This window comes from Capsicum annuum, chromosome 2, assembly GCF_002878395.1.
Source record: "Capsicum annuum cultivar UCD-10X-F1 chromosome 2, UCD10Xv1.1, whole genome shotgun sequence".
NCBI classification, from domain to species: Eukaryota; Viridiplantae; Streptophyta; class Magnoliopsida; order Solanales; family Solanaceae; genus Capsicum; species Capsicum annuum.
The window spans coordinates 126,797,786-126,814,695 of NC_061112.1; the positions used below are offsets into that span (position 1 = coordinate 126,797,786).

The window sequence follows — 16,910 nt, forward strand, 5'->3', positions numbered from 1 at the left end:
GACTTGCTGACTTGTGTGAAAGTGATGTCCTATTGCACTTGCACATGCTCTGCATTTAAGGCATTTAAGTGGTCTGAGCCACTGAAAGGGCTTTCAAGAATTCCTCTATCAAATGGAATTTATTTGTCATTAGATCAGAAGAAATGGCATTTAAGTGGTCTGAGCCACTGAAAGGGCTTTCAAGAATTCCTCTATCAAATGGAATTTATTTGTCATTAGATCAGAAGAAATAGCCTCATGTAGGAATGCAAGGTAGGAATGTGTACAATAGACACTTGTGGTGAATCCCTTTTCCGGATCATGCACATAGTGGACACTTTAATGCACCGGGCTGCCCTTTTTTATCTACTCATCAAGATAAATCGAATGAAATCAACTAGCACTTTTTATTTCTACGACTTGAATCATTTTTTTTCCCTGACTTTACCTATTTCGTTACAGTTTAGGTCATATTCTTAGCTGCTTCATTTTGTTGTGAATATTCCTTTGAAGAAAATGGAATTTCCTCATTGCCACTTCATACTATCCACAATTTGCATAATCTACAAGTAATTCAAACAAACAAACGTGTTTGTTGTTTTTGTAAGCATAAAACAAACAACGGTTCTCGTAGGAAACCATAAAACAATTTCACTAAAGCAAACAACTCAAAATATTAACAGTTTCAAAGCTTATTACTTTTTGACCTATTAGGTAGTGAAAAGAAAGGGACAATCATGAGCTTAACTGCTTCTTCGCTTGAAATAAAAGTTGCTTTTGCTTTAGTTTTTGTTTTGGTTTTGTCTACCTCTTCTTTTTCGCAGTGGTGGTTATTATATTTTAATTTACTATAAAAAATGAAATGGTGAAGGCATATTGGAACAGAGCAAATGAGAAAAGTTTACCTTTTTTTTTTGGTTAAAAATAAGAAAAGTTACTAATGCACATGGACATATCATTAGAAATTTCAGCAATGTTTGACTGAAGCCACCACACACCTTACCTTTTACTTTTCGCCTTTCTTTGATGTACCTTAAAAAGCAAATCAGTTAAATTTTATGTTTATGACCCAAAGCTTAGTCACTGTTCCACTCATCTTTCACCTTTCCCTTCCCCTTTTTACTTATCCAGATTCCAACACTACATTCTTTCTACGTGAGTCCTATCCCCCCCCCCCCCCCCCCCCCCACTCACAAAAAAAAAAAAAAAAAAAAGAAGCAAATACTACTTTATTATCAAGAAATTAAATGAAAAAAGGGAATTTTTCGGATGTTGCTTTCACCTCCAACCCCTGAAGTTAGAAGCTCCTAGGGATATATATAACGTATTTAATAGTCGTTTGGCCATGAAAAGTTTTTACTTTTTTTCGAAAAATTATTTCACTTTTGTGAAAAAAAATGAAAATAGTATGTGTTTGGTCATTAGAATTCCAAATACAATTTGAAAATTTCACTTTTTTCGCTCCTACTTCTCTTACAAAATTTTATAAATAACTCCAATTTATATTCATGGTCAACTTCAACTTCAAAAAATAATGATTTTCATGATCAAACAGAGCCTTAAACTGATTTTATAAATAAATAGTAACAAATTTGAATAGAAGCTAGTAATAGATTATTTATAAAATGACATTAATGGTCAGTGTCACAAGTCACAACTACCGTAACGAAAAATAGAAAATGTCTGAGAAGTATATATATTCACCTGATGTTTATTGTGTCAGCTATCATATTAATTTATGTATTCCAATATTTATTCATTGGGCATCTCCTCACGGGTCCATGATTCCTCTTTACAACATGGCTACTTCTTGTCTGTCCGTCTATAGCAGCTCTCACCTTTCGATTTTTCCTATATACTTTGTCCACTATTTGCTCTTTTGTCTTAGCCACTAAATTCAACCAAACACAATGTCCTCTTTCTCTACTTCTTCTTCCACAAATTTTATGTTCCTCTACTTCTTCCTCAATTTACCCTTCTCCAATTCTCTGCTCAAGTCCCTACCCATCAATGCAACCGTCCGACGGGCGCCTCGACAACTCTCTGTGAACTACTATGCCAAATCATGCCCTCAGGTTGAATCACTTGTTGGCTCTGTAACCTCCAACATGTTCAAAGAAGCCCCTGCCTCTGGCCCTGCCACCATTCGCCTATTCTTTCACGATTGCTTTGTTGAAGTAAGTCACATTTTACTAGTAGGAACAGCTTTTTTTCTCAACATAATTTGAATTATATATACGTGTCACGTTCAAATATGTTACGACTACTACTTTAAGTGTATTTCTTTCATTTGTCCAAGTTTTAGTGGACAGAAATTACTCGATAACCTACAGAGGTAGAGTCATGCCATTGAACCTATTAACGTTTGGGTTAATAGGTTCCAAGTTTAATATTCGTACAAATTTTATAAATTTCTTAATATATATATAGAGTTTAAGCTAAAGCTACTAAATTATATTGTGAATCCGCCTCTTACATGGTGGTGAAGTAGTCGAGTTGTGCCAAGTTAGCCCGGACACAGTTGTTATAAGGAAGAAAAACTAGGAATTCTATATGTCTGACATTTTGGGTTGTGAATATATGGTTGATATTAACTTCATATTTTGAATGAAGGGGTGTGATGGGTCAATATTGATATCAAGTAAAGCAGGAAGCAAAGAGTTAGCAGAGAAAGATGCAGAAGATAACAAGGATTTAGCAAAGGAAGCATATGAGGGCATAAATAAAGCCAAAGCTATGGTGGAAAGCAAGTGTCCTGGTGTTGTTTCATGCGCAGACATTCTTGCCATTGCCACTAGAGATTTTGTCCACTATGTAAGTACTAATTATTCAAGTACTAAACAAATTGGTCTACTTTAATTCAATGGTACTAAAGTTTTTCTTTTTATTTATTTTTTCAATATGCATATATGTAGTTGCATTATCATGTTAAATCATGGCCCTCATTTGCTAAAAAGAGATATGTAAATCAGCAAATTAGTTCATTATACCAGAAAATTAATACACCAGTAGGTTTTTCTTGATTAGCTTTTCCCATGCTACTTCAAAATTCTCATTAATTAACATCAAAACTCGAAAGTTTATGACCTAAATTCATATTAGAAAATCCATGGTTCAGATGTTTAAGTTGAATATGATCTCAAAAGTTCATTACTTGGCCAAGATAAATATGATATAGTCACAAAAAGACAACTATAGACAAGTCCGTTTGATAAATTAACAAGTTTTTACCTCTTAGTTTGAAGATGGAAAATATATCGAACGAAAATACATGAGTGTCTTCAATTATTTTTCAATAATTAATTAAATAACGTCACTTTGTCAAAATTGGTAACCTAGCTTTTCCCATTTTTGTTTCAATGAATAAAAAGGAAAAAGGCACTTGGTCTTCTTTCTTTTTCATCGAAATAGATTAATGCATGATGCATCCCTATTTCTAAATTTTTTTAATAGAAGAATCAAATAGTTCTGGAATGTTTATTACATACGAGGACCAATAGTCCAAAGTCGTGCAGCTTATTTTTTTCCTTTTTGATACATAAAAGCTCAAAATAGCTGTCCAAGCTAATTTTTGGCATGACATGAGAAACAAGACAAAGTTCACATTTTTTTTACCTTTTTTTGTCAATTATTATTATATATGTGGTTTCAGAAAATTTGTGTTTTGCCAAGGTAGATAAGCATCGCTCGTATGGCAGTCAAAAATAACTATATTCGCTGGCAATTTATATATACTTACCGATTATTATTTTAATAATGACTATATATGCATTATAAAAAGGAGAATCTCTTATAGAAAGACATGTGAGCTACATATTGTACAATGTACGGAGTACGTAATTCCGTGGGCTTCAAATGAATTCTTGGAATAATAACAAGCTTTTGACTTGTCTTTCTTCGAGTTGGAGAGGCATCACACTGTCTGATGATTTGAAGAAGGGGCAGATGGTTTAGAATTGTCCACCTTTTGCTCTACTACGGGTTTGTTTGGCACGAGAGATAGAGGGATAATTAATTTTAAGATGAATTTATTCCATATTTAATTGGGATAACTCACCGGGGATTAGTTATTCCGAGATAGTAATATTTTATCCCTTTTTGGGTGAGATAACTAATTCCAAAATAGCTAATCCGAAGATTAATAATTCCAAAAATAACTTATTTCACAACCAGCCTACATTAACTATCTGATGTGGGCGGACAAAAAACCATCAATAGACAAACTTGGGAAGAAAAAGGATATGCTAATGGCAGTATGGCATACATGAAATGAGATTGGAACTTTAGTAAGTTTCATCTCATGAAATTGGAAAATTACATACTTGTCCAACTTGGAAAATCCATGGATAATTTTCCCTTTTCTATCCACTTTTACTCTTATTATTAGATATGATTCATCACTCAATGCATTTCCTAAAACATTAAATTTATTATATTCAAAGAATGATATAATAAAATTATTCTTATTATTTATTTTTTCTTAATATATGTGTCAAGTCAATAATGAACAAATATTATTGGGTGGAGGGAGTATCAATTTATTAATTAAAGTTCATCAAAAAAAATTATTGATAATTACTTTCGTTCTAACTAACATGGGTTGTGGTGGGGTGGTACTCCAATCAAAAGTCTCGAGCTCCAGCTCTGCTGGATATGAGGTCGTCTTTATTGTAGAAAATGCATTACCTCTCAATGTGTGACTATTCAGCACAAATTTGAATTTAATCGAGCCTGATAAAGGACACGGTTTGAAAACCAAAAAAATGATATTACATTATATAAATGGTTTGATTGTATGAATATTTATTATTTCATAGCCTAATGTTATAATTTGATGCTTAAATAGGTTGGAGGACCCTATTATCAAGTGAAGAAAGGAAGATGGGATGGGAAGATATCGAAGGCATCAAGGGTGCACCAAAATCTTCCTCAATCAAACTCAACAGTGGACCAACTTTTGAAACTTTTTTCCTCTAAAGGGCTCACCCCAAATGACCTTGTGGTCCTCTCTGGTGCCCACTCAATAGGTTTTGCTCATTGCAAGCAATTTGTGAATAGAATTTATGACTATAAAGGTACCAAAAAACCTGACCCTAATATGGACCCAAGACTCTATAAGGCCCTCAAAATGACTTGTCCACAATTTGGTGGAAATGTTGATATTGTAGCACCATTTGATGTGACAACACCTTTCTCATTTGACAATGCTTATTATGGGAATTTGGAGGCAAAATTGGGATTGTTGGCTTCTGATCAAGCTTTGTCTTTGGACCCTAGGACTAAGTCATTGGTTCAAGAATTGGCAAAGGATAAACATAAGTTTTTTCAGGCTTTTGCCACTGCTATGGACAAATTGGGAAGTATTGGGGTGAAAAGGGGAAGAAAGCATGGGGAATTTAGAAAAGATTGCACTATGCATCATGTATGATTTTTGGATATTTGTTTTCTCCAAATTATTATTCATTTTTTCATTTGATTCTTCTTGTTAAAATCTTGTTGGTCCTTGTAGCCAGAGGGGAATAGAGAGTGAGATTGTGATTAAAAGAAATTTTTTTCTTAAATAACAGTTTTCTTTGAGGAAGATTACAAACCTAAATCATTCGGTCATCTAGATTATAAAATATATACAAACTGTGTAAATAATATATACTTTATACTAAATGTACATATTAGACACAACATCTACACTATACTTCGACAATATTGATAAATTAGCTGGCCGAAGTATATATATCCGTAAAGTTTCATTTTCTTTGGTCATGAATTATTTGTTGGCTTCCCTCAATTACATGAATGGAAATGTGGAAAATAGAACGAAGTTTTATGTGTTGTGCACTAATATGGTAAAAGAGTATTTACACAGACATATCAGTTAAAAGTGAATTATTGATAATTTTATTTAATAATGGTAATTGGTTTTTTAATACTCCCTCCAATTCTATCTACTTGTGCTTTGTAGTATAAATAAATAAACTTTTTTTGGCAAATGAAGATAAATTTACTATTTTATCTTCTAATTATATTCTTATAAGTAAATAGTTAAACTTAAATTTTCAAAGTATAATTATAAGGTTAATTATTTTTAATAAATATTTTTTAAAAAAGTAAATAATAAGTAATGAGTTATTTCAAGTTAAATTAGATTATTGGGTGTAAAAGAAAATCATACACGGTCAATACATATATTGGGTGTAGTGAGTAGTGTGCGTGGAGGAAGAGCAAAAAATGAGGGCCGTAGTCCAGCGTGTTGCTTCAGCGACTGTAGAGGTTAAACATATCAATCTCTCTCTCTTTTTCTATTTATAGCACTAGGTTTAGTGTTCATTGCTCACCTACTGAAGAACAACAATTTTACAGGTGGAAGGGAGTATTGTATCATCAATCGGCCCGGGCTTGCTCGTTCTCCTCGGTCTTCATGAATCAGACCTCGACGCCGATGCTGACTACATGTAATTTCAACTCTCACTCTCAATATTCTTACTTTTAAATCCGGATCCTTAATATTTTCTAATGTTTGTAATTTTGCAGATGCAGGAAAGTGTTGAATATGAGGCTCTTCCCAAATGACGAAACTGGAAAGACATGGGATCACAGTGTAATTTTCTCTCTCTACTGTGACGTGGCGGTTAATTAATTTGAACATTAATTTTGTGTGGTAATGTTTTGCTGGAGTGGAGTATAAAATAGCACTAACTGGAGGTTACGTTTGTTAAGAAAATGACAAATTCAGCTTTGCATTTTAATGTCGTATTCGATTTTTTGTTTGTCTTGCTTTAAAAAGTATTGGAGATCCTATGAAAGTCAGGAGGTTGTAAACTACTAAACTCTAAAATTGCAAATATCACTCCAGCTTTGTGTAATTTTGAAACAAAATTATGGGTTGAACTTCAGACAGAACAATGAGATGAACTGCATTTCTGCTCGGAAAGAATGTAACCTGGACCATTTCTTTTAATCCCTTTGTGCCATTGACCATACTCTCTCTGTCCTATTTAAATCTTTTTGGTTCATTTGAATTAGTCTGGCTTAGTTTCTTAAATGTCAAAGATTTCTCCTTTTTCTACTGAATTCATGTGATAACCTATTGAATTATTCATTCTTAAACTTCAGTACTTCACAAGTTGAATGGGTTTAGATTATTGGTATGGATAGAGTACTTTGATCCATGTCATTGTTGCCAAAATACCAACTAGAAATGTGGCACATATTGCATGTGAACGTAATTTAAACACTTCTCATGTAATGCAAATATATGTGGTAAGCATTTCAGGTAAAAATTTCAACCAAAATTGAACAACATAGCCGCGGAAGATATAATGTCCAAAAAGCATAAAGTAGGATAAGGAAGAAGATCTTTAACCCCATAGCTCCTCAAGCTAATACATGTATGAAGAAGTTTAGTGTTTAAACTTTACACAAGACTAATTTGGAGATGTCACCATGTTAGTTATTTTAGGGCATTGGGGATTTATAGAGTATAAAATATCATTGTTTCTTTTTGTATATTGTCAGAGATTTTGATGCATCTTTGTAGATGATGTTGTTATTGCATGGCTTGGACATTTAGAAAAACAGATGTATTATTAACTGTGTAATTGTTACTTAGTTTTACGTCACTGCTTCAGTATTAAGTTTATCGGCTTCTGTTGTCCATTGGCAGGTAGTACAGAAGAATTATGAAGTTCTATTAGGTAATTTGTTTGCTGTACAAGTTCTCGCTGTGATCTATGTCTTAAAGATGCTGCTTTAAAAAATCTACTATGGGAAAATAATTTAAATGACTTTAAAGATTATGCTTGGACTGTCTCAATGATGGGAAAATAAGCTCAACGTTAATCAGTGTGTATAATGATTTACTTGTATATGTCTAATACTACGGGATGTTGCAGTGAGTCAGTTTACGCTATATGGGATTTTGAAGGGAAACAAGCCAGATTTTCATGTCGCAATGCCTCCTGAGAAAGCGAAACCATTCTATGTCTCTGTGGTTGAGAAATTCCAGAAAGCTTACAAACAGGATGGCGTCAAAGGTAATAATTTTTTTCCATGAATTCTCAGTCCATAATTTATTTATTTTTATTTACTGTTATCTGTCCTGAGCCGGGGGTCTACCTGAAATAATCTCTCTAATTCATTGAGGTAGTAGTATGGACTACGTACACTTTACCCTCCCAGACCCTACTTTGTGGGAATACACTGGGTATGTTGTTGAATTCTCAGTTTTGATCTCCTTTTCTGTCAATAATTCTCCTCGGTGAATAATGAATCCAGAGGAATAACTTCTGCACTTCTAGTTCCTTTTGAAAATGCTAAAATTACAGAAACTGTATAATACGAGGTGACCATCTATATTGTTTTTGTTTATTGCAGATGGTATCTTTGGAGCAAAGATGAAGGTGAGGTTCTCTGAAAAAATGAATTAGGTTTAAAATTCTAGTGAACCAGGTGCTGTACTGAGACTTGCATATTTGTTTATTTGTAAGGTCAACTTGGTCAATGATGGTCCTGTCACGATGCATCTCGACTCAGCACAACCATCAAAATGAGGCTGAAGTAATTGAGGAAGTGATTCCTAAGCACTTATGTAGCAGTTTGAAATGAGAAACATTCTGATATATCTAGGTGGAATGTATTAAGAGGTTAGATGCATGAGGGAAGAAGTGCACATTTGTGAGACCTTAGTCGGGATGCATAGGTGAGTCAACCTACGAGTACCGTGGTCCTCTAGAACCGCAAAACGGTTCGGGCTGACTGGATTATACTTAAAACTCTTTCATTTGGATTAAAGTGTCATGAATATGAACTTTTGGCTTATGGTTGTACTAAAATCACTGACGAACATCCTACAAATCACCTCACCGAGTACATCAACAACTCTCATGCGCCCATTACGCTTCAACTAGTCCATCACACAAGTTTCATAGTTTTCCATTTTGTTCTGTTCAGTGGTCTCATTTATCATTGGAGAGTATTGAGCAATAATGGAGTGACCTATTTTTGCATTAATCCATAGCTGAAGAGGCTAGAGCTATGGATTTCTATACACCAAGCTCCTTAGGGTTGTTTGGTAGCTAGTTAAAATTATGCAGCTAATAGTTATGCGATATTAGTTAGGCAGGCATTAGCTATTCCATTTTCTACCCACGAGATAATACACCAATTCCCTAACTTATGAGGATATTAGTTATGCGAGTCTAAATTGCAAACCAAATGTTATATTAATTGTATACATTGACAACTTACTTCCCTAACTACCAAACATTGTACTACAATTTATTCATTAAATTATTGCATGAATAAATTTCCCCTTTACTAGATACTCGTTTTCATTTTTCCTTCAACAAACGAGCTTCCGTCAGTTCCTTTTGCTATAAAGGAGTGCCTTGATCAGTTCAACAGCCAGAAGACGGAAAATAAAATGCAAATCTATTTTGCTGTCTATTGTACCATTACAATATAGTGGCGAAAATTAAATTTCATCCATCACTATAGAAAGAAGACAAATGTAGCTTTCACTGAGGTTCCTCGACCAGCATTTGACCCCTATTGGCTGTGTGGAAGCACCATTTAACCAACTTCAAGTAGGGGCTAGCTAATTGCGTCCACTTGACCAAATATACATTACTAACAACAAATAGTAACATCCGTTTCTCCTATGACTTAGTTGAGAGAATGGTTGCTGCCGTAAACACCGCTTCTTTACCAAAATTTAAAATTTCGGTGTTCCTGCATCATGATATGTCAACTTGTTAACTTTATGCAGAGCTACAAACTAGAAAAGATTTTACATCAAATTTACTTCAACAGTTTACCACATTAGTATATCATATGAGGCATATCAAAAGAAGCTGAGTATTCTAATACCACGAACCTGTAAAGAGAGGAAAGCCAGGATTGCAGAAAAAGAGACCTAAACTCATTAGCTAAAGTATTTCTTCCAACAGTTCACCATAAGTTGCAGATCACCATGTTATCCTCTCTTTTTGCTTCTTTAACCATTTTCTTTTCTAGCTATGAACAGTTGTTAAAAATACCAGTAATTCTAATTTCTTAGGGAACCTATGCTTCACCCAGTTAATTTTCTAACTGCAGTACTAATTCAAGTAAAACTTTCTGATCATAATTTTCTGGACTACATATGCCCTTCTAGTCATTTCTGAATTTGCATCTCATCCAAATTAGCTCTATATGGAACTAATGCATCATGCTTCCTAAAGAAGTTTACTAAATGCTAAGAGGAACATGATTCATACAGAATTTCATGAAAACGAAGACAAATATGGTACACTTCAGTTGTCAAGTTGCAGGTTCTAATGAAAATCTTTGCCCAGAGAATCTAAAAGCCAGTAGGAGCATAATTTATTATGTGAAGCTTGTGCAATGGGTGGTTCAAAGATGTGCAAGAAGACCCTAGAAATTCTTTAAGGAAATTAAGCATATCTTCGGCAGGTGAAAGCAACCAATCAACACACATCAACGAATCTTACTTGTCTTCTTTTCTGATAGAAGTAAAAGCAGCTATTATGTGCTTGCAGATTTCTGTGAGAGAGCTTCCTTTCAATATCTCTTCAAAATCATCATTTTCAGCAGAAGATTCCATCGATACTGACAAGTAAGCCTATAAGATGATGAAATACTTATCCTAGTGAGAAAAAGATCAAAATGATTATCTATAACTGAACACAAAGACCTTTTTGCAGCAAGTCTTCTCGAAACTCTACAAGAGAAGAACTACACGAGGAATCACAATTGGAAATCCTAGAATCAAAAAGATTTGTTTGCAAGTAAGATAATCACCAAAAAGGCATGTCCTATAAGCAGCTGAGCAACATCCGCTCCAATTTTTTTAATGATATTTTTGGTGCTGCTGCTGTTCGAGAAGCACTTTAGAACACCTTCAAATGAGGAACCATTCACAGGAACATTGGATCTCCTTGTATGAACAGAAGTCTGCAACATCAAGTACATTAAAGTGGAATTAATTTCTCAAATTTTAGCTTCTAACCTCTATAATAAACCAGGCAACAACAAACAAAGAAGGTGAGAAACCAAATAGAACATGCTTTCTGAGAGATGACACCTCAACTAATATAAGGTACAGAAAAACACCCAACAAGACGGGGAAAAAAACAAATTGGGGACCAGATCTTTTGGAATTCCTAAAAAAGGAAATGCATACTATTCGTGTGCTGAAAATGTTCAAGTTGTCAAATATGATCCAACCTCTATCCATACTTCTCGAATATGATCCAACCTCTATCCATACTTCTCGAATATGATTGAATTGAAGCAAACCCTCCTGAATATCAAAGCATTAAGCAACAGAGTGGTTCCACAATCATGCTTAGTACTTCAACTATACATTGACCAGAGTCTAGAAATCTGTAGGGAATTCATGATAAAATTCAAAAAGAGATTGGCAGGTGGACTGGATAAGGAATAAAGAGACTTCTATATCCTGTGGTCTTAAATTAAAGGTGTGCAGTCCTTTAAATCTTGGGTCTTAAACTTGCTACGAATTAAGTTGGAATTGAAAAACTTACTGCATATAGAAGGAGGCACTCTTTTTGGGACAGACCAAAAAAAGAAACGCAAGACACATAAATTGGACGGAAAAGTATCTTTTATGATAAGTCTGTTTAAAAGTAAATATCTTGGCAAGCATTGTCCTATGCGTGCATATGTGTCTGCCATCAAAAACAAAATGAACAGATTAGCACAACATGGTCTAAAACACACAAACGGTAAGTTGTGTATAGGAAGTATCTGTTATGCTAGAATGAGAAAGGAGTCATCTGCTATATGCTAATGTCTCTAACAAATGAGCCTTATGGTCAATATGACTATATCTACAGAGGACTCCTCAAGCAAGGCTTACGAGTCTTTGACTAGAACGTATACAACATAAGATAGCTTTAAAGCTCCAAGCAAATAAAACATACATCAAAGCAGATAAAACAGAGCAACAATAACAAATACTAAGTTTCACAATGAAACTAAATTCAACAAGCTAAAACACTGCTCCAATCCTCGTATCTAGACTACATTCCACAACAGAATTCCTACCAGGCGAATTAAATGGTGATACTTCCACTGTCGGTTTAAAAATGTGTTAAGATCTGCCATAATGACAGAAGAATGCATTTACCTTAGGAATGTACTTCTGAAAATACTGCGTGATCGTTTTCAGCTTCCACCAAGGTTCATCAAAGACCTGCAGAAAACTATTTCATCATATTATGCAGCATTTTCCTTGACAAGCAAGGTGTATCAGAATGACAAAGAAACATGTAGGGTAACAAATTCTCAAAGTCTGATATAGCTTTTGTGGTATAAGATTTCCAGGGACCATGTGGAGAAAATGTTAATATCTCCCCAATTAAAATAATAAGTTTCAACTCGTTATCCCACTTAAGAGGAAAGAAGGACATTTATACTGGGAATGTTGTTGTTGTAAGAGGAAAGAAGGACATTACCTGAAAAAATGAGGAGAGCATATCAGAATTGTAAGCAAGTTCATCCAAAATGATCTCTGAAGCAGGTGATCTGCATGATTCTGATATCAATCACATTTCTCAATCTGGCAGCTTCATTTAAAGAAAAATAATTCATTCAACAAAATACCTCACGCCATCAGCTCTGGTGGTAAGGCCTTGAACATGTGCCACGTTCCGTGATGCGTCCAGATCCATCATCTAATTGTGATACAACTCACAGTTACAATTGGTCGAATACATATTCTAGAGAGTAATAGCTCAAGAATTCACCATTCTCAGGAGCTTCTTCAGATAGATACAAGTAGATCGTTTAAGTTCAGGTAATGCTAGTGCAAAAGCAGCAATGCAATTATATGATAGCTTGTTTGAAAGAGGTGCCACTGAATCCACATCAGAGGAGGACTCGGATTGATCAGATAAGTCAGAGAACACATCACATATAACCGACAGGCAGTCCTTAACCAAGCCTTTATATATGATTTTTCTTGAGCCCTGAACAGTGAGCAGAAGACAGATAAGTAAAGGCGTCCTATGCATGCCTCAGTAAACTAACACTTCGAAGTAGAAAGAATAATGGAAACATTTGAAAACAAAAACATACCAGAAGCATGTTGAGCAACGAATCCCGTAAAAGGGTCCAACTTATCTTATCTGCAAGATAAACCTTTTAATGATAGTTTCATGAAGACCTCTGAAGGTGCATGACACTTCAAGAAAATTAGAATCCTCTGAAAATCATTACCTTTGAATGCTTCGTGACGAGGCACAAAATCTCCTTCAAGCACACTGACAAGATAGTGTAGTAGTAACATCTTCCTTAATATCTGCAATGGGTCTTGTCAGGCTAATTGATGAAGATACAAAGACAACGTAATTCTTCAATGATGACATTATGCAAAAATCACAAACCAAATGGCTAACAAAAGATATAAGCACAAAATTGATATGTGAATTATCTGTATTAATCTCAAAGAAATACTCCCTCTTATTAGTGAACTTTGTCGATGGCACATTCAATTAAATGTACATCCATAAAGGAATTCGTCATGTCTATACATCCAGAGTCAAGGCTCAATTAAAAACACACACTGTTGGCGGACAAGGCTGGTCAGAATCTAACTGCACACACGTAGTTAATAACTAAACCCAACACCTGAGATACTGCTCCAATGGAAACATACGAAAGACAAATAACTTGCAAACTTCTTATATGCCCAAGAAAATGACAACATCTTCTAATAAATCAAGGAAATTCTGAAAATAACAATATGGACCATAAGAACCCAGCCACCTGACTAGTAGCACGATATGATGATAGGCCAAGCTTCTGGAGTGGCAACAGCTTTATTTTAGAGAGTTGAGGTGTATGGCCAAGCATTTGCTAACAACACAAGTGCTTTAAAGCACAAGCAAAAGTTGTTTTTTTAGGGGCTAAAAAAACATAGACTGCCCCACGGCACTCTTGGAACCTTGACCAAAGACAAATTACTACTCTAATATTAGCAAATGTAGAAATTTACATTAGCCAAAAAAACAGCTACTCTACACAAACACTTTCTTGAAAAGTACTTCTGACAAAAAAGCATTTTTCCAAATAAACAGATTGTAGAAGCTTGGCCAAACAACTAAAAAGTGTAGATGAAATTGCCATGTCTACTGGTATATGAGCAGATAAGCTATAATAATTAAAAAACATCTAATATTACGAGGCATAGAGACTTTTAAAAAATTTTAATGTGGTAACTGACCTTTGTGTCTAATGCTTTGGACTTCTGTCTGGTCATTTCCCCAAGTTCTTGTATTAGCGAATGAAAGCCCTAAAATCACCAGAAAGATTAACACTACCAATATACGGGTGAGACTTGAGAGGAGCAATAAAGTTCAGTAAACAATAAAATACACATAAGAAATTGGTGTAAATGTGTGATGTAGCCATTACATACAGTCTTGACTCACCAAGAAATCAATTGATCCACTTGAACATTTATTTGTTTCCTCGTTCCTATCCAACCCAAGAGTAAATGGACACCAGGCCTGACATAGAGTAGCCGATCATCATTCAATTTAATATTGAGAAAACAACTCCGTCCAAGAAACATCAGGACTACAGCTGTGAGAGGATGGAGATACCTCTTCAACTACAGCAGATTCACGGAGAGTGGTTGGTGCTAGACATGATGCTGGCTCCTCCATTTTGGGCAAGCACACCCTAGGAAAGCGCTAGGTTCACAAGAAAGTCAAATGCAGTAGTAACAATATGAAACTTAAAACTTAAGGATTAAGGCAAGCTCGCACCTTATCCAACTCATTTAGAAGTTCATAACTTCCCATTATTAGCTCAAGTGAAGTTTCTTCCTTCAAAATTTGGAAAATCGCTTCACGCATCGCGCTGTTCCATCATATCCATGAAATTAGATGATAGGAACCTTATGTGGTAACTTGAAATCAAAATTGACACACATTTAAGATGGAGGAGGAGTGGAGAATGATTCATGCCAACCAAATTGCAAGTTTACAACAAAGGTTTCTTCTTTACTTTTTCTTTTTGACGAGTAAGCGAAAGGTTACATTGCCACAAAACTGAATAAATACAAGCAACATAAAAAGATGAAAGTCCTAGACGAAAAGATATTTTCACAATCATTTATATAAGGGAAAAGTTCTATGCACTCCGTGAGCTTACAGAAAAACAACCATACAAGACTATTCAGATTGGTTAAGAATACAATTTTTTCTTATAAGTAGACTAAAAGAGATACTATACAGCAAGCAGTAGATGCAATAAGAAACTCTGCAATTGACTAAATCATAGACTTGCAACAAACCACAATTACCATTATCATGCATTTCTCATTACAAGAGAAAGAAAATAATTAGAGAATAGAAAAGGGGAAAGAAGAAGCTGAGGTTAAAGGTTCAGTAGCCGAGCAGCAGAAGTAAAAGGTATATTCCTTTGATGCTAAAACAAATGAGTGCAAATGAGTGTATACCAACAGCTTCTGAACACCCTGAAGATGGCCTTGATACTGAACCAATCCAAGATGGAGAGTAAGAGAAACAGACCAGATATACAAGAGGACACCACTTTTAGAGATAAATGCGAACTAACAAGCTCATTAGTTAGTTGTTCTTCATTTGCAGTTAGCAAGATTCTTGAATTCCATTTCTCCTCAAAAAACTTCATTAAGATCTTAAGCTTCTGATATAGCAAGAATATCAAGCACACATACCAATCAACCAAAGCAGCTAGGTATTCTTCTCTGTCCATACAATTCTCCAAACACACACACACACATATGCAGAGTGCGTATACATCTATATAGTTCTGTATATACCCACTCCGTCTCAGTTTATTTGTCCTGCTTTCCTTTTCAATCCGTTTCAAAAAAAACGTTTCTTTCCTTTTTAGTCGACTCTTTAATTCCAACTTTCCACGTGTCATTTAATCCATTTCAAAAAGACTGTTTCTTTCCTTTTTTGCCGATTTTTTAATTCCAACTTTCCACTTGTCATTCAGTCCGTTTCAAAAAGACCATTTCTTTCCTTTTCGGTCACTCTCTTTAATTCCAACTTACCACGTGTCACTCAATCCTTTTCATAAATACCATTTCTTTCCTTTTTGATTAACTCTTTAATTACAACTTTCCAAGAGATAAGTCTAAGACCACAAGATTAAATAGCAGTTTGATACATTTTGACACATCATAAAACCACAAAATTCAAAAGTCACTTTATACTTTCTTAAAGTCCGTTCTAAGTCAAAAACCAGGCAAACAAATTGAAACAAAGCAGAGAATCAGCGGGAAAAAAACTACTTAGTAGGCGGTACTCCGTTATCTGGTAGTAACGAAGCAGAACGAACAGCTTCCAGAAAAGCAAGACCTACAAAAATTAATTTCAACATATCAATCGAAGAACCAAAAACAGGTAAACAAATGAAGAAAAAAAAAAGTTGAAAAGGCGTACTATCGTCATGGCGATGGTGAGAGTCTCTGTTGAAACCAGAAGTATCTAGAATCGCCATTGTATTCTCTTCAATTCCTCCATTGTTCCTTCTTCCACCTCCTCCTCCTCCTCCTCCTCCTCCTCTCTTTCGCTTTACCATTTTCATTTTCGTTTTTCCAAAACCCTAACGAGTTACACTCACTCACTCACTGTTTTATATGGCTGTATGGTTTTATTTCCCGCCACTGTGATGCGGTGATTCAGGTGTCATAATAAGTTTGATTTTAGAGATAATACGTCAAAACAACTTGAACTTATCCGATAACTTACTTTAATATTTAAATTTTATGGATAATTATTTATACTTAGATTTTTTGAAGTAATTATATATCACCTTTAAAAAACATCATCACTTTCACTGCATAGAGTGTATTACACTTGCACCTCATTAGCGCCATGTAAAAATTTATTTTAAAAAATTGATCCCAC

At 34.7% G+C, this 16,910-nt stretch overlaps 3 protein-coding genes across 4 annotated transcripts; 2 read left to right on the forward strand and 1 right to left on the reverse strand.

The window, feature by feature from the left end:
• The first annotated feature begins 1,721 nt into the window (after positions 1-1,721).
• On the forward strand, positions 1,722-5,407 carry LOC107861195 (peroxidase 19). The gene is made up of 3 exons (XM_016706558.2): positions 1,722-2,156; positions 2,593-2,793; positions 4,826-5,407. Exons 1-3 carry the CDS (start codon positions 1,890-1,892, stop codon positions 5,405-5,407), a joined length of 1,050 nt encoding a protein of 349 aa, XP_016562044.1. The 5' UTR covers positions 1,722-1,889.
• Positions 5,408-5,972: 565 nt separating this feature from the next.
• On the forward strand, positions 5,973-8,793 carry LOC107859322 (D-aminoacyl-tRNA deacylase). The gene is made up of 7 exons (XM_016704298.2): positions 5,973-6,246; positions 6,337-6,428; positions 6,508-6,574; positions 7,640-7,670; positions 7,869-8,009; positions 8,350-8,375; positions 8,463-8,793. Exons 1-7 carry the CDS (start codon positions 6,205-6,207, stop codon positions 8,523-8,525), a joined length of 462 nt encoding a protein of 153 aa, XP_016559784.1. The 5' UTR covers positions 5,973-6,204; the 3' UTR covers positions 8,526-8,793.
• Positions 8,794-9,229: 436 nt separating this feature from the next.
• LOC107859321 (negative regulator of systemic acquired resistance SNI1) lies at positions 9,230-16,851 on the reverse strand. Of its 2 annotated transcripts, XM_016704297.2 has the most exons (15): positions 16,443-16,851; positions 16,292-16,358; positions 14,772-14,865; positions 14,607-14,696; positions 14,433-14,510; positions 14,225-14,293; positions 13,219-13,300; positions 13,078-13,127; positions 12,747-12,968; positions 12,604-12,674; positions 12,456-12,525; positions 12,128-12,193; positions 10,777-10,929; positions 10,467-10,597; positions 9,230-9,705 (listed from the first exon to the last, which is right to left on the reverse strand). In XM_016704297.2, the coding sequence occupies exons 1-15, from the start codon at positions 16,585-16,587 to the stop codon at positions 9,633-9,635; spliced, it is 1,461 nt and encodes a 486-aa protein (XP_016559783.2). In that variant the 5' UTR covers positions 16,588-16,851; the 3' UTR covers positions 9,230-9,632. The 2 variants fall into 2 exon arrangements, with proteins under 2 accessions (XP_016559783.2, XP_016559782.2); XM_016704296.2 differs by lacking the exons at positions 16,292-16,358; positions 16,443-16,851 and adding an exon at positions 15,707-16,261.
• Positions 16,852-16,910: the final 59 nt, after the last annotated feature.

What these genes read in the sequence shown, in the direction of transcription:
- LOC107861195 (XM_016706558.2), top strand. Translation starts at nt 1,890, where the DNA reads ATGTCCTCTTTCTCTACTTCTTCTTCCACAAATTTTATGTTCCTCTAC. An exon ending in TTCACGATTGCTTTGTTGAA is followed by an intron (nt 2,157 to 2,592) that starts GTAAGTCACATT and finishes TTTTGAATGAAG; the next exon opens with GGGTGTGATGGGTCAATATT. An exon ending in CTAGAGATTTTGTCCACTAT is followed by an intron (nt 2,794 to 4,825) that starts GTAAGTACTAAT and finishes ATGCTTAAATAG; the next exon opens with GTTGGAGGACCCTATTATCA.
- LOC107859322 (XM_016704298.2), top strand. Translation starts at nt 6,205, where the DNA reads ATGAGGGCCGTAGTCCAGCGTGTTGCTTCAGCGACTGTAGAG. An exon ending in TTGCTTCAGCGACTGTAGAG is followed by an intron (nt 6,247 to 6,336) that starts GTTAAACATATC and finishes ACAATTTTACAG; the next exon opens with GTGGAAGGGAGTATTGTATC. An exon ending in GACGCCGATGCTGACTACAT is followed by an intron (nt 6,429 to 6,507) that starts GTAATTTCAACT and finishes GTAATTTTGCAG; the next exon opens with ATGCAGGAAAGTGTTGAATA.
- LOC107859321 (XM_016704297.2), bottom strand. Translation starts at nt 16,587, where the DNA reads ATGAAAATGGTAAAGCGAAAGAGAGGAGGAGGAGGAGGAGGAGGAGGA. An exon ending in TCACCATCGCCATGACGATA is followed by an intron (nt 16,359 to 16,442) that starts GTACGCCTTTTC and finishes TAATTTTTGTAG; the next exon opens with GTCTTGCTTTTCTGGAAGCT. An exon ending in CCAAAGCATTAGACACAAAG is followed by an intron (nt 13,301 to 14,224) that starts GTCAGTTACCAC and finishes GACCCATTGCAG; the next exon opens with ATATTAAGGAAGATGTTACT.